Source organism: Dermochelys coriacea, chromosome 1 (assembly GCF_009764565.3).
Source record: "Dermochelys coriacea isolate rDerCor1 chromosome 1, rDerCor1.pri.v4, whole genome shotgun sequence".
Lineage (NCBI taxonomy): Eukaryota > Metazoa > Chordata > Testudines > Dermochelyidae > Dermochelys > Dermochelys coriacea.
The window spans coordinates 132,560,765-132,585,335 of record NC_050068.2 but is presented as its reverse complement, the minus strand read 5'-3'; the positions used below and the strand labels follow the sequence as shown (position 1 = coordinate 132,585,335).

General features: G+C 38.8%; 1 protein-coding gene across 9 annotated transcripts in view; it reads left to right on the top strand.

Moving 5' to 3' along the window:
- MID1 (midline 1) overlaps positions 1–24,571 on the top strand; it is a 329,175-nt gene that overhangs the window by 294,230 nt on the left and 10,374 nt on the right. For 7 of the 9 annotated variants that reach the window (XM_043501596.1, XM_038387755.2, XM_038387758.2 and 4 more), the window contains 4 exons: positions 4,552–4,659; positions 8,774–8,922; positions 13,529–13,656; positions 17,280–17,423. In XM_043501596.1, the coding sequence (XP_043357531.1) occupies positions 4,552–4,659; positions 8,774–8,922; positions 13,529–13,656; positions 17,280–17,423 (529 nt within the window). Of the gene's footprint in view, positions 1–4,551; positions 4,660–8,773; positions 8,923–13,528; positions 13,657–17,279; positions 17,424–20,620; positions 21,780–24,571 lie in introns of those variants that run through there. The other 2 variants (XM_043501835.1, XM_043501884.1) reach the window with 1 other exon arrangement.

The following is a 24,571-nucleotide window of genomic DNA, read 5'->3' as shown; positions in this document are numbered from 1 at the left end:
GTTAAGGATGTTTGCAGCTACAACTCCCTGTCAGCGCTCTGAGGAGCACCCATTTTTCTCTACTTTCCCACTCTCACTCTTGAAGATCAGCCTAGCAGTCATCTTTCTATTTGGAAAATATTTGAGGTGCTCCCTGAAGAGCCCATTAGTCAGTAAGATGGATCACTGTGTTGAGGTAACATAGGACAACCCAGTTCCCTGAGGGGCCTGGGTGTGCGTTGCAACTTGCTTTCATAGAATCATAGAATATCGGGGTGGAAGGGACCTCAGGAGGTCATCTAGTCCAATTCCCTGCTCAAAGCAGGACTGTCGTAAATATAAAGGGAAGGGTAACCATCTTTCTGTAAACAGTGCTATAAAATCCCTCCTGGCCAGAGGCAAAGTCCTTTTATATGTAACGGGTTAAGAAGCTCAGGTAACCTGGCTGGCACCTGACCCAAAATGACCAATGAGGGGACAAGATACTTTCAAATCTGGAGTGGGGGAAAAGGCTTTTGTCTGTCTGTGTGATACCTTTGCCAGGAACAGATCAAGGATGCAAGTCCTCCAACTCCTGTAAAGTGAATAAGTAATCTAGCTAGGAAATGCGTTAGGTTTTCTTTGTTTCGGCTTATGAAATTTGCTGTGCTGGAGGAAATATCTAGTCCTGTTTTTGTGTCTTTTTGTAACTTAAGGTTTTGCCTAGAGGGATTCTCTATGTTTTGAATCAGCATGCCTGAGAGATTATCTTCCATTCTAATTTCACAGAGGTGCTTCTTTTACCTTTTTTCTTTCTAATAAAGTTCTGTTTTTTAAGAATCTGATTGGTTTTTTTGGGTCTTAAAAATCCAAGGCTGGTTTCTGCTCATTTTGTTTATTCTCAAGCTTCCCCAGGAAAGGGGGTGTAAGGTCTTGGGGAGATATTTTGGGAAATAAGAACTCCAAGTGGTCCTTTCTCTGTTCTTTATCTAAATCACTTGGTGGTGGCAGCATACTGTTCAAAGACAAGGCAAAATGCGTGCCTTGGAAAAGTTTTTAACCTAAGCTGGTAAAAATAAGCTTAGGGGGTTTTTCATACGGGTCCCCCCATCTGTACCTAGAGTTCAGAGTGGGGAGGGAACCCTGATAAGGACCAGTCCCCAATTTTTCCCCAGATATCCCCCTCAAGGATTGAGCTCACAATCCTGGGTTTAGCAGGCCAATGCTCAAACCACTGAGCTATTCCTCCCCCAAAATTCCAAAGCCTTCCCAACCCCTACCGGATTACAGAGCAAGAAGGAGACTTCTGGCTACTGTGACCACTCATTGATGGAAACACAGGCCACTACTGTTATCTTGTCCTTCCATCCTATCCTTCACCCCAATCCCCGTTTGTTTAGTTTATTTTACCTGTCACACATTTTCTACATCTTAGATTGGGAGAACTGTCTTCCAGTTATCCGTTTGTATAGAGCCTGTTTAGAGTCCTTAAACAGTGCAGAAATAAAAATGATTATTTCATTATCATAATAACAGAATTAGAGTCAGACCTTGTCTCTTGCATGGCAGCAGAGAACAATATCATGTAGCCAAAACACAAAGCCATACCAGTCTGTTTTAAGTAAATTTCATACTATAAAATAGCAATGTTGTAAAACGGTATTTTAAAGCTATAAAAGATTAGGTTGAAAGTAACAGTTAAGGCCTCAATTCAGCAGGGAATGTAGGCTCAGACGTAACTTTTTAAGTTCATGAGTAGTCCCATTGGCTTCACTGGTACTTAAAGTCAGTTAGGCATGTGCTTAATTAAGTACTGAAAAGGGCCTATGTAGCCTGCAAATATAATAAGATAACGTATCAATATTTCAGAAAGGGGGTCAGAAAAACCTAGAAAATGAACTAGCTTTTTTAATAGTAGTTTTGGACACACTGTCCAAAAATTTTGAAATACATTTTCCACTTTAATAAAAATTGGATATGTGTTCAAAAGAATTTAAAAATTTATTTTTCTAGTTTCAAAGAAAAGAGAAATCTGTCTTCATTGAGTAAAAGATCAAAAAGGGAAAGTTTTGAAACCATTTTATTCATATAATTTTGGTAGGTGCATCTTAATTTTTTCCCCTTTCTTAAATAAACTTGGCACTAAATAAAACATGGTTGTCTATATTTAGCCCTAGTGTGACTCCCCTGATGTCTGGAGAGTTACGCTTTAGATGAATTTGGTCCTATAGGCTAATTTAATCAGTGATAGAAATGGTGATAGAAATTACACAGTGAGTGGAAGCTAGTCAGAAATCCTGTTTAAGCGATAAAGTAATTAATCTAAGCACCAGTCAACCATGACATAAATGAGCATTGACATAAAAAGAGTTGCACCCATTTATACCAAGCCTGAGTTTTACCTTAATTTGCATCAGTTTGGGATTCCTTGCTTTGTCAAAAGGAATTTCAATCCATGTAGTCAACCAGAAGTCAGAAGAAGGGCAGGGCTGAGGTTAGAAAATAGTACAATTGGTTAAAAGCAGTTCTGCAGAGGTGCAGGATGACAAAAGTGACCAGTGGGAGCAGGTGTCAGGAGACCAGGTTGTAGGTGGTCATGCCTAGTAGTCAGAGTCAAAGTCAAAACCAAATTCAAAGTCTGAATGCCAAATCCAAGAGTCAAGACAAAGTCAGAACCAGGAACCAAGGCCAAGGGGTCAGAACTGTAGTCAGAGTCCAAATGCCAGAGCCAAGGGTAAAGACTGAGTCAGAGCCAGAAATCAGAGCCAAGGGAGAGAAATGAATTACCAAGAGTCAGGGAAAGCAGGGCTGGTTCTAAGGTAGCAGCAAGGCTGGAACTGGACTGGAATAAGGTCAGGTGCAGGGCAGAGTCTAGGTTTGGAGCAGGGCAGGAACAGGACTTGGGAGTGAGGTGAGCACATGGAGGCAGAGAAGCTGCAGACAGGGGTATTGAATAGTCCCAAAACCTTTGCAGCTGCTGGCCTTAAGGGCAAGCCACCTGAATGCCAGAGGCAATCGTGGCTCTGCTGTGGCCCAGTTGCATTGACTGACAGCCTGACAACTGGGCAGGCAGAGCTGCAGGCCCTCATTTCTGACAGCAGGTAAAATAGATTGTTACTAACATCTCTAATACACACACCATTTAAAATAGGCCCATGTTTCCTCTTCAACTATGACAGGGCAGATGTCTCCAGCACCACATAGGTCCCTCCTCCAGGGTTATTGAACCAAACAGCATTTCAATATTGAAAATACATTCAAGTATTATAAAACTTCTACTCTATTAATGCTTAAGCCTATGGTAGACGTGGCTAAACCTTGAATGTTATTGCAATAAAATCGGGGTTTTGTACCCTACAGTTAGGCTGAGGGACATAAAGGCTGTTCAGATAAGAGGGAACTTTGTAAAATTGGCCCTGATCCAATAACTTGTTTAAGCATGTGCTTAAATTTAAGTACAGGGGACTATTAATGTGCTTAAAGGTCAATACATGTTTAAATGCTTTGCTGGATTAGAGTCCTTTTTGTAATCTCTGCTCAAGGAGCTGTCCGTTTACTTGTCTGTAAATATCATTCTTGTTGCACTGTATAAATACTATAATGTAAAGATGAGATACAACAGCCTACTCTCCATTTCCTTAAGCATTATGTTCTAGAAGTTTTTTATAATGCTTGAATTTTAAACAATGTCCACACTATATATTCCTTCTATCTACCAGTGATATACTCTGAAACAACCATTGTTATTCTTTTAGATTCTTGTATGTAGAATATATAAAAAAGAGCTGCTTGAAAAGTGATATTCTTCCCACCCTCCCAACCCCCTAGAACATTTTGACTTTAATCTGAAACCCCCAAAACTTTTTGATTTAAATAGATTTTTAAAAAAAATCTGTTTTGGGGGCATTTGGGGTGGGGGGGTATACAAAGTTGAAATTTTGCACAGAAAGCAAACATTTTCCATGGACATTTTTGTGTTTCCCTCTGCCCTGCGCCCCCCCCCCCCCCCATCACCACCACTTTTCCATTAAAAAACAGTTTTGAGAAAAAAAAATTGACCAGCCGTGAGACCTCTCTCTCTCTCTCTCTCTCTGTAATCACAATTATTTTAACACTATTTTGTTACTGAAGAAGAATGGCAAGAATCTCAAATACACCTAATGTATTAAACAATTGACCTTTTCCATGGGCTGTTGTGTATAAGCTGTGGTAATAAGCTACATATGTGTTCTTTCTTTGAACCTCACTTAGGCCTCGATTCTGAGAGGTGCTAAGCACCCAGTGAAGGATACTAAGGGCTCTCAACGCTCACTGATGTCAAGTAGAGTTGAGGTTACACAGCACCTGACAGGCCATATTTGACTTTGGTTAGAAATACTGATGAGTTTGTCTGTACAGTGACACATTATGAAAATGCTCTGTCTGGATTTTTGAATATTCATATTTCACAAGAGTCAGAAGAGGGAAAGTAAACAGAAGACAATTTGTAAAACAAAAAGAAAAATACAAAATTTTTTTAGAGATGATCATTTTAAATTAAAAATAGAATGAAAAAGACCAGACCTTTTCTAACCAAGGTGACTTGCTCTTCAGGTGAATGCATCGCGACAAGAAACCAAGCTGACAGAGGAATGTGACCTGCTCATTGAAATAATCCAACAGAGACGACAAATTATTGGAACCAAAATAAAGGAAGGGAAGGTAAGAGCTCTCTCTTCTCACGATAGTTCAAATGGGTCAGGAGTGTTTCTTCATGCTCTGAAACCTCTGTGATTTCTTAATTTAATGTGCTAGAAATACACACTTACAAGAGACCTTAGATACTCCTTGCCATCTGTGACTTTTAGGTGAACTGAGATGCTGTCTGCATTGGGTAAACAGGCAGTCATTGCTTAAAACTTATTGACTGTTATTTAGTGTTAAACACCAAAATCGCATAAGGTTAGATTAAGGTTCTTTTTTTGTAATGTAATATAATTTTTAAAAATCAAATAATTTATGTAATATTTTCCCACAGGGATGTGATTTCATTTATCAAAAGATATTTATAAAAAGAGGGACTAAAAAAACTTTTACTTTATCAGAAATCTGAAGGCATTTGCCCATAGCAAGAATTTACTGTATCACAGGACTTGCTCTCCAGTCATCTGCATTAATATTTTATTCCACACAAACCTAAATTATTTATTAAAGACTTTTATACAAAGTAACTCTACAGAAAAGAGCAATTACTTTCAAGATAACACTTTTTGAAAGACTGTAAGGGGGAACTTTAACTTGTATTTTACAGAAAGTGGTATGAGATTTTTACTACCTAAAAATATTAGGAATGTAAATTCAATGCCATTGCTTTCCTAATAACTGCAGGACAGTGGTTGTTAGTGTCAACCTAATGAATAAGATAAATATCAGATATGCATTCAAGTTTTAAATTGATCTAGCTACCTGGTAAATTAAGGAACATCTTAGTTTTAGATCATTATTCTTGTTTCTTTTGGAGCATGGCATTTATTCTTTACCTGCTAAAGTAGCTGAAAGAGTGAAACATAAACTCTTCTTGTGTGGGAAAAGCTCAGACAAGGAATAAAGTCAAGGGGAGGTTAAATGGTTCACTTAGCTGTCAAGATATTCCAATTAACTTGAAATAAAAAAGGCTGTAGGCAAGGGCTGACTTAAACATGTTTGAAGACCACAGTTCCCATTCCTTATTTGACAGATCTTGAACTTTATGATGTTAACAAAATACATCTCCCTTCAAGATGTAGTAGCCAGCCTTCTGCATAATCTTCTTGGCTATATTTCTGCATACATTGAGACCAACCCTACTGCCCTCAAAGTTCGTGGCGAACTTCCTATTCATTGGGAGCTGCCCATTATGCATATAGATTTCATCTTTAAAAGATCCTACACCAGATTTTGATCTCAGTTACGCCAATGAAAACTTGTAGATTTCATTAGTTACTTTGGATTTTCCTCCAGTGTAACTAGGATCAGACTGTGCCCCATTCTTTTTTCTGTTTTAAAAAAAATCAGACTTCTAATAACCCCATAAATACTTGAAAAATATGTGGTTCCTTCCTAAAATCTGCATCACTTGCACACTCTGGATTGTTTTGATGAGGCTCTTCATTACTGACAAGGTTGCTGCTAATGATTTGTTTTTAAGAAATATTTTTAAACAAATATTAAAGACCTGTTTGTGCCCAAACCCCTGCATGGGAATGTGAGGCCACAAGAAAACCTCCAGAGGCCAGGCACAATGGGAGTCCTTGCACAATACTGAAAAAGCTTCTACCTGTTTTCCAACAATGGTGCAGCAGCTATACCAGTACTATCAACAGGGTAAGCACTGGTAAAGACAGGGGTCAGGCATTTTTATCAACGTGTCATGAAACCCTGCTCAGAGCAGCTGGAAAACAAGTACAAATATTCTAGTTTAGATCTACCTAAGGAGCCCAGAGATAGAGCTACCGCCTATATGTGCCTAGCTAATGGGTCAAGGCAGGGGTGGAGCCATGTCCTGTCCCTCCCTCCTTCGCACTGATCAGCGAAGCCACAGAACAGAGTGCATGTTGCACCTTCTTTAAAGAAGGCACGTCAGCTATTCCACAAAGGAGTTCTAGAAGGCACAGTACCTCCAAACTCGCCTTTGGCCTGTGACTTTGTCTAGAGACCTGTGGACTCCAGACTGGAGCTCCAGTTGTTGTTATAAGGATGAGGGCTCTGACATGGGACTATGGCTATGGGCAACAGCTCAGCCCTTAATACACTGTTGTATACTTGTGTAATCACGTGAAGTGTACTTAACTGAACTAGGCATTTAAATATCAAACAGATAAGATGTGTTAAGCATAGAGGACATTCCTGCAATAGGGGAAAGGAGGTTCTTCCTTTCCAGATTTATCATCTATTGTTTATATAAAGAAGCTGAAAAATGCTAATTCAGACATTTGGCCTGCCAACCAGGAAAGTGTCCTCTGGTGCCTAAAGCACATTGTGTGACATTTGTTCAGTTAATTACTTAGATTGTTAATGAATACCACAGTAAAGAATTGAACAAAACTTGCATGTTTAGCCAGTGAACGTGTCACTGCCTAGGGCAATATATGCCAAAATGCTGTCTCTTCATGAATGCACATAGAGAGCATGTCTTGTGCTGCACAGAACAATCCCCAGCATATGTACAGTATCTAAACAAATGGCTCCTTTCCTAGTTATCTACCTATCCCCGTACAGTGTGTTCATGAGAAACGATCAGTTAAGTGAGGGCTGGATTATGACCCCTTTCCTCACATAAGTTACCTACTGGTTTCAGTGGGACTACTCTTGTGAGTAAGTGCTCACTAATGTGAGTATTGGTTGTGCAATCTAGTCCTTAATGTTTTGCGAGAGCAGAGAGATGCTGTTTGGTAAATTATATCAATAATGAATTATGCTGAAAGTACATTATGATCTTTTTTCTTTGAAGAGCAGGTGACAAATGTTTGTTTCATTCAAATACTCAACAATAGTAGCAGCCAACCACAGTAAATATGATGTAGCAGTAGATCACATTAGGAACCAGCCAGAACATTAACATCATCACCATGTGTACGTTTCTGTAGCAATTTTTCTCCATTCATTGCTTGTATTTTGTGGGAAAATATCAATGTTAAAGATTTTCAGCCTTCTTCAACATTGACCTTTGTTTTTTTAAAGTTTCCTGAAAGGAATATTTTACTTTTGCTTGTGGACTCCATTGTCCTAAAGCAAATTATATGTACCCTCACCTCCACGCAGGATGCATAACTCCCATTGCAATTAATTATCTGGCAGCAGAGCGAGCAACTACAGTGTTTATTATTTAATTAATGAGACTCTTAGAGTTTGTGTTAACTTTAGTATACAATTCTGATCTTTCTGCTAATCCACTTAATCATTAATTTCCTGATTTTATACATAGCCGGAGCTTAATGTCCTTCTGAGGTCCAAAGTTATTAGATTTCCTTCCTTTTTTTCCCCTCCTCTTAGAACTATGTGGTGGTGATGATGATGATATTATAGAAATAGGAAGGATTCCCAGAGCATTCAGGAACTAAGAGGCTTCAGGAGCCAACATTGTCTCTAAAAGGCAGATTGATTGGTCCCCTCCCTAGCCTTCCAGCTAATGGTAGTTTCCAGGACAAAGTCATATCTCATGTGGATTTCCTGACTGGCTATTTCCTTGCTATGTATAGCAGAAGCACAATCAATTCTCCATTTATAGCTGTGCTTCTGAGTAGCCAAATTCATTCCACAAGACAGGTTAGGATCTGAACAAACATAAAATAAAAAGGATGAACATTTATTTATTGTTAGTGAACATGAACCAAGCCCCTTCATCAAATTTTGTTTTCATGTCATTTTTGTGTAAACCATTTGGGACTAAAGAAAAGTAATGAGCCTTGTAAACTGCTCTTAACACATTTCTCATCACTTCAGGGAAATGGTTATCAAGATACTTTTTAGTTATCATGTAAGCAGAAAGTGCCAGGAAATGACGTCTTGCTGAAGGAAAATAGGCTAGCTGTGCTTGTTTTGGCTCCCCTCTGTTGTTTCCAGTGTGGAAAAAGTTGACGTAAAAAGAATAAATCTGTCCTCTTGTAAAATAGCACATAGCTTTTACTTGGCTAATGTGGCCTATGAGTAAAGCGGGTTGAAAAGAGACTCTTTCTTGTCAGTCAAGCCACTGATGTTAACACCCCATTTGCACTATGGCCATGAGCACAAAGTGTAAATGCTAATGTGATTTGTGAGCATGTGGATCTGACTCTCTTTTCTTATGTTTTTGTTCAAGGTGGTGAGACTGAGAAAACTGGCTCAGCAGATTGCAAACTGCAAACAGTGCATTGAACGTTCTACATCTCTCATCTCTCAGGCCGAACAGTCTCTGAAGGAAAATGATCATGCACGCTTCTTGCAGACGGCTAAAAATATCACTGAGAGGTAAAGGCATGGACTGCTAGGGAATTTCCTCCTGGCAGATGCAAGAGTTTAAAGTTAGGGCAGTTGATTGGTTATGACTGCCCTCTTGTCTTTCTTGTCTTGCTGTAGTGCCTTCAAAGAATAAAGCAGGGCTGAATTGCTTTATTCTACACTAATGATCATTAGTATTGCCTTGAAATGTCAAGGTCCTTTCTATAATATTAAATCAAAACGTCTATTTAAAAGAGGAAAGACACATGAGAATGGAACTGCTTTCAGTATTGTTTCAATATCCTGGTCGTCCATGGATGAAGAAAGTGGCATAGTTATACTGGAGATTGATAAATACTAATCCGTAGTTTGGCGATAAGTATAGTTATAATTAGAGCTGGCCAGAAACTGTAATTCCCCATGCTATGGAAAATGCAAATTTAAAAGGAAAAAAAAATCCAAAGTGGAAAGAAAAATGAACTTTCCTGAAGGGTCAGAATTTCAAACCGTTTCTGAGGTTCCCTAAGCTGCCAAAAACCCCAGCGGCCTGCCAGGTGAGGAACCAGGCAACTTTCAGCCGGCGAGCCGAATAGCTTGGGGAACTTGGGAACCAGCATTCACAGGACTTTTGAGCTGCTGAAGGGTGGGAAGCCTGGAAACCCAGGTAGCCAAGGAACAGGAAGCGTGGGAGCTCGGGGGGCCAGGGCTCGTAAAGGCTTCAGGCTCCTGGCTTCCTAGTAGCCTGCCAGGCAGGCCACGAGAAGCGGAAGCCTGGGCTGCCGAAGAGCCACAAGTCTTGCAGACTGGGCTCCTGGGCAGCCAGCCAAGGAGTTTCATGGGTGAGCTGGCAGTGGATGAGACTGATTTCCAGTGGAATCCTGCCTGGATTCCATTCTGCTGGAATTTCATTAAACTCGACACGTTCCCGTGAAAATGTCTAACGATGTGTAGATATTCTGTTGAGATGGGAGGAAAAAGCAAAGTAGCTGTAACTATGATAAAAGGGAGTCTACACTATAACAAAAAAAGAAGTGGCGCGCACATTTGGAGCTTGCCTTTCTACTAATATTTGTCCAACTACTACACTACACACTTCTACTACACATCTTTGTCCAACAGTTCTTTTTTGGCTATGGGGTTACTTTGTCTTCACATGATACAGCTAGTCTAAGTGCTGGCCTAGTCTAAGTCATAAGGATCTGTGTTGTTGTTTATTTTGTGTTTTACTCTTTCTACTACTTTGAGACACCCTTTCTGCAGATGACTGAAATCTCAAAACAATGCCTTTATCCCTCAGAGCTTTCTTTACTTCATCTCTGATATAAACCAGTGACATACACTGGAGTGTTGGGTGTAGATTTGGAATGTCAGTTTATTCCTGAATAAAAAATTAAGCCCAGATCCTACAAAGACTATTACATGTCCTTAACTTTAAATATTCTGAGTTAGTCCCATTGAGATAAATGGATCTATACACCATGTGTAAATTTTACCATGTGTAATAGAATTTTCAGCCGTGGAGCCTAAATTTGATTTGGCTGTGTTAGACCCACTTTTGGTGTTTACTTTATGGACCAGTCTCTGTCACCTTTTACTTATTGTATTTTACTCTACGAGCAGACCCTTTGAAGTTAATGGGACCACTCATTTAGTAAAGTACAATTCAACATGAGTAAGCGTGTGGGAATTTGGCCACGTCTCAATATTCTAGAGAATTAATCTTTGGGCAGAAATATTTACAGATACAATATATTTTCAGTGAGTGTTAGAATATTCACAGAAAGTCCATTTTGAACTCATAAACATTAATATATTTGAACTAGAAATGTGATTGCAAGAGTTTCATTCATCCAGTCAGAGAACAGTAATAACCCCATGTGACCGATGTGTTCAGTCAAAATTAATCCAATGCTTCTTGCATATTATAAGCCTGTACCTATGACAAAATGTTCATGATTAGAGCAGGTTGGAAATCTTCTGACAAAACATTTTCATTGGAAAATGCCAGTTCATCAAACCTAAAATTACTTGTGAAATTTCACCAAATCATTGTCAACATTCCAGTGGAACCCTGCCAGGTTTCCTGACAGTTTGCCTGATTGGCTGCTGGAGAGACCTGTGATGCAAACTGCTCCAAGGCTGGGGATCCCAGGCTTCCAGGGTCCATGGCTCTGGGGCAGGCCCATCATATAGACTGCTCCTGGGCTGGGGACCCAAGGGCTTCCAGACTCCCTGGCCAACTGGGTCCCTGTGTTGTTCAGTTTCAGAATAGGCAATCCTGGAGCAAGCCAGCCTGGGAGTCTGGAAGGCCTGGGTTCCCTGACCCCATGGTAATCCACATGGCAGGTCTGCCCTGGAGCCACAGATCCCGGGAACCCTTGCAACTGCTGTGTGAAATTGACATTCTTGTGAGTTTCACCACAGCTAATATTAATAGCAATAGAAAGAATGTCAGTTGTAGCCAGCAGCTTTCACTCTGGGGAGTATATTTTGTTTCAAAAACTCCATGTGTCCGTGTTTTCAAAAGAAAATTTAGGGATGGATTTCTGAATCAAAACAAAACCACATTTCAAAACATTAAAATTTCTCATGAGCCAGAAATGTGAGTTTAGGCCAGCTGTACTTGTGAACAGTCTGTGGACCAATGAATAATTTCAAATAAGAATAAATCCAAGAAAATCATAAACTGCTCACAGACAATTTACAAAATGGAGAAAAGAGACTAAATTTATTCAATAAATTATTCACCACAAATGATTCTCTCAGCTCTAGTAAAACATTGCTTGCTGCTAGAGTATACATGCAGTCACCTCTACAGGGCCCTGAGCTCCAGTGGCTAAAACTGATTTCTTAAAGTTATGTACAATGCATTTTTTCATGTATATATTTCAAAGGGAATGCAGTATAAAATTATTTTCTGTGGGCACAGAAAATTCTTTTCTGTGGGCACAGTAATCAGATGCTATATGAGGGAACTGCTGGAGGGAGAGCTGGGGGAAGTGAAATCTACTTCTGAACCAGAAGGATATAGGTCTACAGCATGCCATTTGCTCATTACGTTGTGGGGCACAGAATCCACCTAAAATGGATGCCATCACACACGTAATACCATCACTCGTCCAACCTATTGCGGCTAATATAGAGACCTTTTCCATATATGGTGTTTGGAGACACCCAGGAGCAGCTGCTGTGTTCACAAATCCACTTCTGTACTTCCCAGCAACCCCAGTGTGGGGCCTCTGGTACAGAAGGCCAGGTATACAAATTTTGGCCAAACCTAATGTAATATAAGGTCCAAAATAAATGAATGAGTCTTTTTTTCCTTTAGGGATAGAAACATTAGGGCCAGATTGTTGTTGATCTTTTAGTGAAATGGGGAAGAGTACAAAAAACTTCCCCACTGTGTGCCAACACTTTCACTTGCAGTCCCTACAATAGACCTCATCCACACTAACATAATTACCTGAAAAAAGAAAAGGAGTACTTGTGGCACCTTAGAGACTAACAAATATATTTGAGCATAAGCTTTCGTGAGCTACAGCTCACTTCATTGGATGCACCGATGAAGTGAGCTGTAGCTCACAAAAGCTTATGCTCAAATAAATTTGTCTCTAAGGTGCCACAAGTACTCCTTTTCTTTTTGCGAATACAGACTAACATGGCTGCTACTCTGAAACCTATAATTACCTGAGTGTCAGCCACAGTCTCAGCAGAACCAATGATGAAGATGATTAACTGCAATTATAGTACAGGAGAAACCTCATTCAGCACAGTTTCAGAAAACCATTCTTAAAATCCTGGTGAGATGGATGCTCAAATAGATGTGAATTCTCTCCTGAATTTTCTGTAAACATCACAATCCACTTACACTCCTGGTTCTTGCTGACATGTCTTTGAGATATCAGCCTGAAAAGTTCCAAATGCAGCATCTATCTTAGACCTAATTTTCCTGGAAAATCTCGTCTACAGATGCATGATGTTTACTGGAAAAATAAATACAATTTTTGATGTGAGCTAGGCAAGAAAGTATTTCAGGTTTGAAAAAACATTATTCTGCATGTTCAAAAGGCTAAGCATTTCAAGATAAAACATCCTGACATCTGTTTGTTTAATCTTCACTCTGCACTTTTTGAAGTTAAAAATTATGTAACTTGTTTAACAACTGGGGGAAGTGTGACAGTCTGAACCAAAACCACAGTTTTTGAGACAGATGTGCGAAGGAATGCCTGGAGCAGGAAGCTGCTTAACCAGGCAGTGGTTGAGAGAGATACAGCATCTGTTCAGGGCTGTTTAATACACAGCAGAAGCAAATAAAAATACTTCTAAGAAGAATTTTGTTAAACAGGAGAAGGAAAAAACCCTGCTTTTCCATTTTTTTAAACCTATTGATGTTTGATCATAATTTTGTTAACCTTGTACAGTAAAATAGTTCAACATAGCAAAATGGGAGGCAGCCATGTAATGGGCTGGCCCTGCGGACTTTGCTTACAGAAGTAAGAACTGCAGGATACAGTTACACTAAATTACCGTAATGTGTTTTTAAAAATGGTTGTAAAAATGTGACAATTTGGGGTTGAGTCTGATGATTAGGAGATGAATGTGAAAGCTACTGCATCCTTCTGTTTTTCCATTATAGGGTCTCCATGGCTACTGCATCCTCCCAAGTGTTAATCCCTGAAATTAATCTCAATGATACTTTCGATACTTTTGCGCTTGATTTTACCAGGGAGAAAAAATTGCTGGAATGCCTCGATTATCTTACAGGTATTTTTTTAAATGATTAATTCACTTGTAAAATAGTATGGTCATGATTGTCACTTTCCCATCCCCATTAGACGCGTTGCATGGATTACCCATAACACAGGGGAGGGGAAGGGAAGGGAGTAGGGACAAGCGTGAGGAGTAGGTGTAGCCTTGCCTCTGTCCCCTGCTCCCTGCCCAGTGCTCTGGCCAGCACAGTTAAGTGGACGTGGAGGGGAAAATAAGATGAGCCCAGTACATGATGTGCACTGATTCTCCCCTCCCCACCCTCCCACATTGGAGCGATGGGGAAGTAGGGACTGAATCCTGACTCATAATCATAATTTGTTCCCTGTTCTACCTCTAGGCTAGTGCTGCTGTGCACTGCTTGTGTTCAAGGCAGATTACTATTGCTGTTCAAGGCAGTTTAGCTGTATATTAGTAACCAGAAACAATTCTAATAACCAGGATGAAGGAATCAGCAACGAGAGAAGTATTTGTGTATCAACACATACAGGACCTTTCACCTATGAAGTACCTGAAGGAGCTTACAGTGTTCAGGATGGTCTAACGTGTGGCATCTTTTTCACTGCTTGCAGATTGATCCTACAGTTTTTACTTTCTCAAAGATCCCATTAAGTTAAATGGGAATTTTGCCTGAGTAAATTGGCAGGATTGGGCCCTTCCAAACAGATTGCGTAATCTACAATCACAGAATATTTAATCATTCATAAAGGAAAACAAATTGCTGAAATCAAGAATGTTCCCTTTTTTGGTGCCAGAATTAGAACAATTAATTTGTTTAATTAATTGAAAACAGCAAAAACATGGCAACGACTCTATAATTTTGCACAACCTGTAAGCAGCCATCACTGAGAGTGAGAATGTGGAACTGAAAAACACACAGCATTGTTCAAAGATCACTTACAAATTCTGCCTCAGTTTTGATGGGATTTCACAAGGACATGCCATATACCATCAGAGAAAGCACCCCAGTCTTAATTCTGCCCCAGTTGGGATGCCAGCATTCAACTACCCCCTTCCTCAAATTCCACCCACAAATAGACCAGACTTCTTCTTGTCCCTTCTGCACAGTTCTGTGAAATGACACACACTCAGGTTTGGGGGAACAACATAATAGGTCTGTTTAGCTAGACATTTTTAATCTAACATTTTCATTGTTTGGCTATCCAGTCAAGAACAGCCTACCTACCCATGTCTTCACCAGATTAGTCTTTCATAGTAATAAATACTGTGTGGCTCAAATTGCAAAATACAAACAGGAAATCCAAAGTGTTCGAGCACAAAATACAATCTGCCTAGATTTCTTGTATCTCATACACGAGTATTGAAATAAAGAAATTATATATACACCAGTAGTCCTATATGCTTGGCTATTCTGTATTATAATTTGAAATCTTTAGGGCGAGAATTTACTCCCTTTCCTCATGATGAGTAGTATCTTAATTGATGAGGAGTTTCACTGAAAACAATGCAGCTATTTGTGGAATGAAGCTCTATTCACAATGATGAAATGTAGCAGAATCTAGCCCTTTATAAGCGATTTCTATTCCATTATGTTTCCTCACTTATGATGTTCTGAAATAGTTAATTTTTTTAAAGATAAATTGGTGCTTGGATTACCAATTAAAGAAAATTGCCCCTATTACATTTACCACTGGTGAATAAACAACTTACAAAGATGTGTCTGTTTCATTGCTTTATAGACCAAAAGCCGTAGGGGCTACAGGTCCAAGGATGGATTTTACATTCAGATGTTAAAATTTATTTGAAAGATGTGGAAAGACACTTTCAGGCAAGGAATTCCTCTGACATCTTGAGGAATTCCATGTATACTATTGTAGTGTAGCTGGTTCATGAAATAAGTAATGCTCTGGAAACATCACCCATATTTTAGTTTCAGGGAAGGCTAGGTACACAACAGGTGAATCGGATAAAATCCTCCCATTCTGTCTCAAATCCTACCTCTATTTTGTGATTTTAGAGCATGAATATCTATACTCTTCAGTGGGAACCCCTGTGTGTGCACAAAAAGAGAAAATTCACACTGGTGTTTTCAAAGAGGATGAAGGGAATTAGGCATTCAATCCCTGTTGAAATTCAATGGGAACTGGGTGCCTCCATCTCTTAGGCTACTTTGAAAATCCCTCCCTTAAGTTTTATAATAGTTACCATTTAACCATCAATTATAATAACTATCATCTTTCCCTTAAATTATTATTTGTGCTATGGTACTGCCTAGAAGCCTCAACTGGGATTGATCCTATTGCACTAGGCATGTAAGAGAACGAAAGCACAAGCATTTCGGTTTAATACAGTCCCACAAAATTGGATATCCCAGCCTAGATACAAAGATCAGTTTTTCCTTATAATGATATTTTTCTAACCTGAAGGAATGGCAATATATGGAGGAGGAAGAATAAGATACAACAGAGTTTAAAAAAAACACCTACAGTAAGTTATTCTGATAGAAAGTCAGGTCTTTCTAAAAGCCATGAATGTCAACCTCTAATATTTCAAAGAGAATTCAAAATAGCAACACTGCAATAGACTCTTTCACAATATATTGTCAATTAATATACACTATCTAAATTGCAGCAATATCCCTTTCAGAGAATTGTTTTCTTTTTCTTTTGCTTAAATTCCCCTTCTGGAATGAATGTTCTTATTTTGCTGATTTTCATCTCTTTTTGTTAATACCCATATTCCCAGGGGTTCCTCGGTTTGGAAAAAAACTACGCTGACAAGCTTCTGTTCTACAATATTTAGAGCAGCACAAATCATGGTCAGATCATGAAACACATTTGAGTATTTCCATGTCCCTCGCAGTTGCCTGTTTTACACAAATGAAAAACGCTCTTTGGAACAAAGTCTATCCCTTTAATCCTTGCATAACACATAAATGAAATAGAACCTTTAAAATATAAACATATTTAATAGCAAAATAAAATTTTAAAAAGGTTACATTAAAATAAAGTTGCTGGGAAAGGAACAATAGACTCTTCTACTGTGGGGGGTTTTTAAGTGCTCATGACAGTCTGAGAACTGCCAGCAAAAAACATGTGTAGTCCACTTTTTCCTTTACTTTTAATTCAGGTGCAATTGGGTCATTTTTGTACAGCCTTCTCTGAGAGTTATCAGTACCACTGACCTCACTGGGACTATTCATATTAAAGCAACTTAGATGTGAAAGGATTTTTAAGATCTGCCCCCATGGATGGTGGCAATTTTATGACAGGAATTCCTGGAGACTGATTTTTAAACTACTCAACTAAGGGTCAAATCATCCGTTTTTAAGAAGTTCCCATTGATGTTAGCAAGAAGTTGGCATCCTGAGGTCCTTTCCCACCACTGTTCCCTCTAAACTGTGCGCGCGCACACAGATCCTAAACCCTGCGCACATGGCGAAATACCACGTGCACAAAAATTTGCACAGAAACACAAAAATTTGCAAAGGGAACATTGCTTCCAACCCTACATTTCTAAGTTCTGCCTAAAAATCTATGGTACAATATGGCCATAAAATCCCATGTAAAATTTGCACAATTATCTCAGAGGTGAAAGGGAAAGTACCCTACTGAGTCCGTCAGCTCCTTCCCCTAACAGTTGTTCTTGATTTTTCACAGCTCCTAACCCACCAACCATTAGAGAAGAGCTCTGTACAGCTTCTTACGACACAATCACTGTCCACTGGACCTCAGATGATGAGTTCAGTGTGGTCTCATATGAGCTGCAATATACCATCTTTACTGGACAAGCTAATGTAGTTAGTAAGTATAAATCTTCTCATTTTCTGTTCTGTTTAATTGTGAGTTTCAGTATATTACATACCTTCAAATACAAATATATACAGAAGTCAAGAAGAAAAGGAGGAAAAACATAATTCCTATACATTTTTATTGCTCTGTTTCTATATTTAAAGTCCAATGACTTTTGAAAGGATTTTCAAATTCAAAACCTGTGTGGCTTGAATTTCTTGTTTGCGTACATTTGCTAGGAGTGTAGTAGGGGGGGAGTTTAAAAAAACAATAATAGATTCCTAATGGTACAAATACAATCCATCTCATAAGAGTGAAGCAGTATTCATAACTTTTTAGACTCTTTGTATGATGTTAAGTGAGTTTAAAATATATGCACTGTAGTTATAAATTCTGAGCAGTGATATTGCCAGTATAAGCAAAGCCAGATGGCCAGGGCCAGGGCCAGATTTTCTAAAACACTTAGCACTCGATAGCTCCCATTCAAACACTTATGGTGAGAATTTCAAAACAACTCATTACCCAATAAAACTGTACTCATTTGAAAATCTGATTTCTTTAGATTAATGCCTTGATATGCCAAAACATTTAAGTATGTGCTTAACTTTAAGCAAGTAGTACTATTCATTTAAATGGGATTGTTCATGTGCTCTAAGGTAAGATTTGGTCAAAGACTATTCAAGTGCTTATGTTCAAAAGCACCTATGTGACTAAGGAGCCTAAATCCCACTTTCAAAAGTGTCTAAGTCTCATTGACTTTCAGTTAGACCCATGCTCCTAAGTCACTTAGGTTCTTTTGAAAAAATTTATCTTTAGGGATAAAAAATAAGGTTTTCCTACCAACTTCCATTGTCTGTAGGGCTACAGAAAGTAGGGATCCATTTTGGTGTGAAGCTTCTCTCAGTGTATTAAAGTCAAAGGGAGTCAAACATCAGTGGGATGTCAAACTTTTAAAGTTTAAAGTCAAACATCAGTGGGAAAAGCTATTGACATGGTGATTTTATTTGACTCAGTTTTTATAATTACACTAACCCTTGTATAGTCCTATATGACTTATAGTAGAACATTTTCCTTCTCCTTGATACTAAGAGTTTTATGAAAGACCAAATTTAACTTCTTGTTCCTTGTGGGTTAACTTGTTTCTAGGCAACTCTTCTAGCAGTAATGAACCTCCTAATTTTTATTACTGTAAATTATTAAAATGGATCCAAATCCACAAAGAGACTTGGGTACTTAAAGCCCAGATTTTTGGAAGAGGAAGCTGCCTGCCTTTTACCTGTAGTCCAGTGATTACAGTATTCACCCAGGATGAGGTAAACCTGGTTCAAGCTCCCTACTGTCTATTGAAGAGAAGGACTGTGAACAGGGGTCTCCCACATCTCAAGGGAGTGCCCTAGGCAATGAACTATAGCAGCTCTCTCTCTCTCTCTCTCTCTCTCTCTCTCTCTCTCTGACCCAGTGCATATTTAATTATTTGTACAGTGTGGAACAGCTTCAAAAGGAGAGACCGAGATAGCCCCACTTTAGAATAACTCATAGTCCAGAGTTTAGGGCACTCACCTGAGAGGTGGGAGACCCCAGAGTGAATCCCTTCTCCCCTTCAGGCAGGATAGAAAATTGAACTGGGGTCTCCCACATCCCAGGTGAGTACCATAATTGCAGGGCTAAATGTAATACGGGAGGCTTTGTCTGTCTTTTCCTGTCTGTTTTGTGTGGAGTCTGGCAGGCACCTAAGCTGTCTGACTCCAGGAAAGGGGGTTCTGGCTGTGGATCACAAGCGGAGAAAGGTGCTTCCCTGCAGCCTGGACTTAGGCACTAATCTCTGTGAGAGGAGTGGAGCATAGGACACACCTCTGACATCAGCATCGGCATCTCCCATTGGCTAGTGTAGGTAGCTCCTCATGCTGGCTAACATGCTGGCTTTTGTGTGTCCCATTCTTAGTCGCCTATCTCTCGCCATCCATGTAATAGGGATCACAGGTGTCTAACTCTGGCTTTGTGGGGTCCCATGATTTTCAGCATGATTTTTCCCCTTCTGCATAATGGAAATAATACCTGGCTGATGAATTGAGAGGATGAATAGTCATAAATGTTTTGAGATGCTTTGATGAAAGTTAGTACTGTGCCTAAGTGCAATTCCTGCTGTTAACACCTGGGAATGAGCTGTGGTCTGAACACAGGCTTGGAAGCTTGGGATCTAATCCAGGTTCTAATAGCACTGACGCCTGTGGCCATAGTCAAGCACCTCACACTTGCCACCTTAGTGCTTACGTCTTTAAAATGGGGTGAGCATTTACTATCCCCTCTAAATGGTTTGTCTGAGGATTACTTAGCTGGTGTCTGCACAGTGGTCTGAAGACAAGAGTATCACAGGATAGAGCATCATTTTGTAAATCGGAATCCTGGAATATTGAAAGCACATGCTTGTCAAATACTTGAGTGAACCCTGCATTTAGTATTTCACTTGTACGCTTAATTCTTGTCAACAGCCTCGAAATTCTTAATAGAGCTGAGTAGAAAGGCCAAGTAAACTTCAGTATACACTTGTACGCCCTGGTGAACTGATGGATTTCATGCAATAAAGACTTAAGAGTACTTCAAAGGAATTAGAGCAAGGCAGACAATAGAAAGAAAAGATTCTCTGATTAATCACTAACAAGCAGACAGAACTGTTCAACAATGCAGTGTGCTGCTTATTCTCTGACCCATTTTCATACATGGTATTTTGCCTGACAGAAGGCATATTGTGGGGTAAAGAGAGCACATCAGCTGCAGAACATTAAGGATGGGTTTGATGTCAAATATAAATGATGGCATAAGTGATTGCAGTTTCTGCACCTTTGTAATCTGACGCTTTCTGTTCCTTGTTTGCTAGTGAATAAACAATAAAGTATCTCCTTTTAAGGCTATGTTGTAGGCTTCACATGTGGTGGTGAGAGCTTTGATCTACAAAACAAGTATTAATGGGATTTTGGTAGGGTAATATTTTTTTTTTGGAATTGCATAGTGTGAAATGCTCAGTGTATGCTATGAAATTTAATTTTTGCACTTGCTATTTTCCATACATAATAACATTAAAGCATCAAATAAAAATTAATGAATCAAGTAAACATCTTCAGAGAGCTTTTTATAAAATGTGTTTTATCTACATTTGTCTGAAATATATATGTTGCGGCAATATGTTGGACCTAATTATCCTATTTCCCCAGTTTTACATCATTGCGACTCCATTGACTTCAGTGGACTTCCTCTCTTGATTTATACCAGCAGAAATCAGAATCAGTCCAGTGGTCTTTGGAGAAACTGATTTCCCAAAATGTTTATGGCTTCTTCAGGTCTCTCTCAAGAGTGAAAAATGGGTAGCTGTTTGTTTTAATTTTACTTTCATCTGTAAGCCATGGAACTGTAAAGTTTTATTCTAGATCATAAAAAAATGTATAAACATTGTTTTACTTCTTGTAAAACTTCCTTTTTTCTCTCCGGCTGAGGTAAAATCCTGTGCCTCATAGTGGAGATGCCATTTTCTTCTTGCAAATACCAGTTCCAAGGGGAGAATCCCTACAAGCCTGCCCTGATTTCTTTGATGTAAACCTCTGTAACATAAGGTCCAACTTTCAACCATACTCAGAGATTTGTCCACCAATCTCCTGTTTTTACCCAGAGTGCTCTTGAGTGTTTGGGGTTTTTTCTTCATGTAGATCATGTTCTTTGTCCTGTAGTGGAGGTGAATCTTCCTGTTTTTATATTTGACTTTCCAAGAATGCAGCTGGAATACTGGAGTGTTAATATCTTGAATTTTGAAATAAATGGTATATTCAATGGAACCCTCTTACAGTGAATTATTTTTCCCAGAACAGTTTAGTATAAGTGGAAGTTCACTGTGGCTGGGTATGCAGTATTCATGTTGCACTGTACTAAAACAAATTATTATATTTTAATATAATGGAGTTCCAGTAAAAGATGGTTTCCCTATATTGGGGCATTTACATACTCCACATAGTAAAAGGCATTCTTCACTTCTTCCCCAACCACCCCCAAACAATGCATGCAGTGGCTGCTCTTACTGCAGGTTACCTCCTACAGAGTGTGTCTATCCATTTCTATTCATGAATTAGTCAGGAGGAAGTAGCTAGAGTATTGTATCAGGCCAATAGGCTTCTTTCCCCAGAGGCTATGTGAATGACTTTGGATACGTATCCACACATTCTACTTATGTAAGTTGTTTTGGAATCCATTTCTTAGACCTGCATAGCCAGATTTGCTACACTTTCCTGTCTTTACTATATTTCTCTCAGCAAAAACATATGTTATTAAGAGATTATTATGAATTCAGCAAGAAAAACAAACCTAAGCTTTACTGATGCATTTTGTGTCCAACATAATAAATTATAATATTTTGTATTAATTGATAAATTTGGAGGTTAAAATTTGATCCAGGCCTTATTTAATACAGGAAAGATTATTTCCAAATGTGGCCGAATTGCTTGACTACCAAAGACCTGGCAGCACTGTTTCTGTAACAGTGTAGAACTTTAAATTAAGCAACTTTTTATTACAGTAGTTATTCTCAAAGCTATCTGAGGAGCTGTTTGCACATTAGCATCTCTGAGAAGTAGCTAATCATCTGCAAACTAAATACTATAAATGCCTTTTCATAATTACTGTGTACTAGTTGCTTTGCATGCAATATAATTTTTTTATCCCTTTTAAATCATGTGAAACATAAATCATGTAAAAAACCTAGTACTTTTTTAACATCATAGAATTTCTTTAGTACACTACAGTAAAAGTCGTGGAATTGCTTTAGTACACTACTGTAAAGGTCAGCTTTCAACTCTTTGTATTCACTGTATGCAGCACAATGTGTTTTTGAACAACACTCATGGCTCTCTCTCTAAGACCAAATACAGGAGGCAAAAGATTAATTCTATTACTCCTGGTCATTGAGAGAATCAGACCTGATATATATATATATATATGTGTGTGTGTGTGTGTGTGTATTTAAAGATACAGTATAAGGTGAAAATCTACCCTGAGTTAGATGGCTACAACCCCCAGGAGTTCCATCATAGAGGAAGTTCATCCCTGTCCCACAAAAAGAGAGGACAGATGGTCATGTGGTTAATGTACTGGACTGGAACTCAGGAGATCTGTATTCAATTCTCAGCCCAGTCATAGACTTTCCATGTGACTTTGGTCATCTTAGGTTCCCTTCTGTTAAATGGGGAAAATAATATTTCCTTTGTCTAGTTAGATTGTTTTATCTCTTGGACAGTTTACACTCTTAGGGGCAGGGTCCATGGATCCAATTGCAGGATCAGGTCCTAATCTAGAACCATATGCTGGGTTACATGGTACATTTTAGGGCCTGATTCTCATTTACTCTCACTTTAAGGCCCTTTACGCTGCCAGAACAATGTAAAGAGACCTTAGTGTAAATGAGAATTAAGTCTTTAGTCTGAGATTTTCAAAAGTGCCTTAGGGGGCTAGGTACCCAACTCCAACGGAAATTCAATAGAGACTGGGTGCTTGTCTCCCTTGGGCACTTATTGTCTGAGCTGTTTCGGTGTATTCCTTGGGGCACAGGTTGTGTGTTCCTCTGTTTTTTGTAAGAGTACTGAACACATTGCTAGAACGTAACAAATTGTTTATTGTTGTTGTCCTAACTGTTTGTTTGTTATGGCCCTGAGCACCCAAAGAATGGCGGGAGAATAGAATTTTTATCTTTAGGTCCAACAGTTTACCTAACTAAAGAAATTGCAAGGATAAAATTTTCAATAGTTAACTCCATTGAAAGTCAACAAGACTTTGTCTTTGAGAACTATGAAATTGTGAAAATTTTACTATCTCTTTTTATAATTCTTTAATTGATTAAAAGAGATTTTCTATATTAAGAAAAATTCCATCGTACTTTCTCAGTGAGTATCTCTTGAATGTATAATAGCCAATGTTCCAAATGTGGGATAAAACCAGGAAAACCTCAGACTATTAAAAGAGTGTTCAAAGATCGTATTGCTTAGGAAAAATTGTTATGTATTTAACAGAAATTCTGTCTATATTAATTTCATCCATGTGGGAATGTGGAGGGGGAAAGTTATATATCTGTCACCTTCTCCTACTGTCATTTCTTCACTGATGTGAGTTGGTAATAAATTTATTGAAATAAAGCATTTTTAAACAATTAAAATTCTTGGGAGATTAGATAACCTTCCTGTGACTTATGTGTTCCTGGTGTAGTTTAAAAAAAAAAGTGTTTTGTTAAAACAGTGTAAATTTTAGTAGCATTTACACATTGGGATTTTTCCCATCTGGTTTTTCAAGTGCGTCAGCAACCAACCCTGGGGAAATAGCTTTACAAATTATTATCTCCAGATTGCAGAAAACTTTTTTTTTTCAGCAAAAACTCACACATCCTGCATGGACATCACTATACTCACTGCACCATTTCAGGATGTAATTTAAATTCCCTAAATTCTTCTAGGATACATACATTGTTTTGCCACCTGCAGGAGCCTCAATTCTTAATGTTTTAAAGCCCTAGATTTCTGAAACAAGAAACCTGAATCTACAAACAATATGTGCACATGCTGTGATTAGGAGCAGTCGTGTCTCTCAGCTGCTTCTTCTACACCTGTGCATAAAGCTTAATGGTGCTGCTGTGGCATTTAAATCATTGGCCATGGTAGGGAGTCAAGGATGCACACGGTCCTAGTAGCAACTCCTAGAAGCCTGTGAAATATTCACACAAGCAGGTTGCCTAGTTGGCTGATCATTCCTAATCCTCTTTTCCCCTTTTCCCAGCTAACTGGGATCAGAGTGCTGTATCAGTCTTTTCCAGGCTTGCCTGTCCAACGCTTGTTCCATATTTACTCCATTTTCCTCTGTTCCTAATTTTCTCCATTTCTTAAAAAAAGTGGCTATTCTATTATGTCTGGCCCTGGAATAGAGTGGGGGACTAAACAAAATATTCTCCTAAGTAATAGTTTTATATGGCTCTTGTTGGTTGTCTGTACTTGTTTTAGATCATATTATAATTGTAGTTGGAGGACATCATCATAACTTTACTCTTTCAGCTTTTGGGGCCAAAGAGTTGTTTGGTCATGTCTCAGCCCTCCAAGGATAATCATCAAGGCCCCCATTCAGGAAAGCATCCCTGTTCA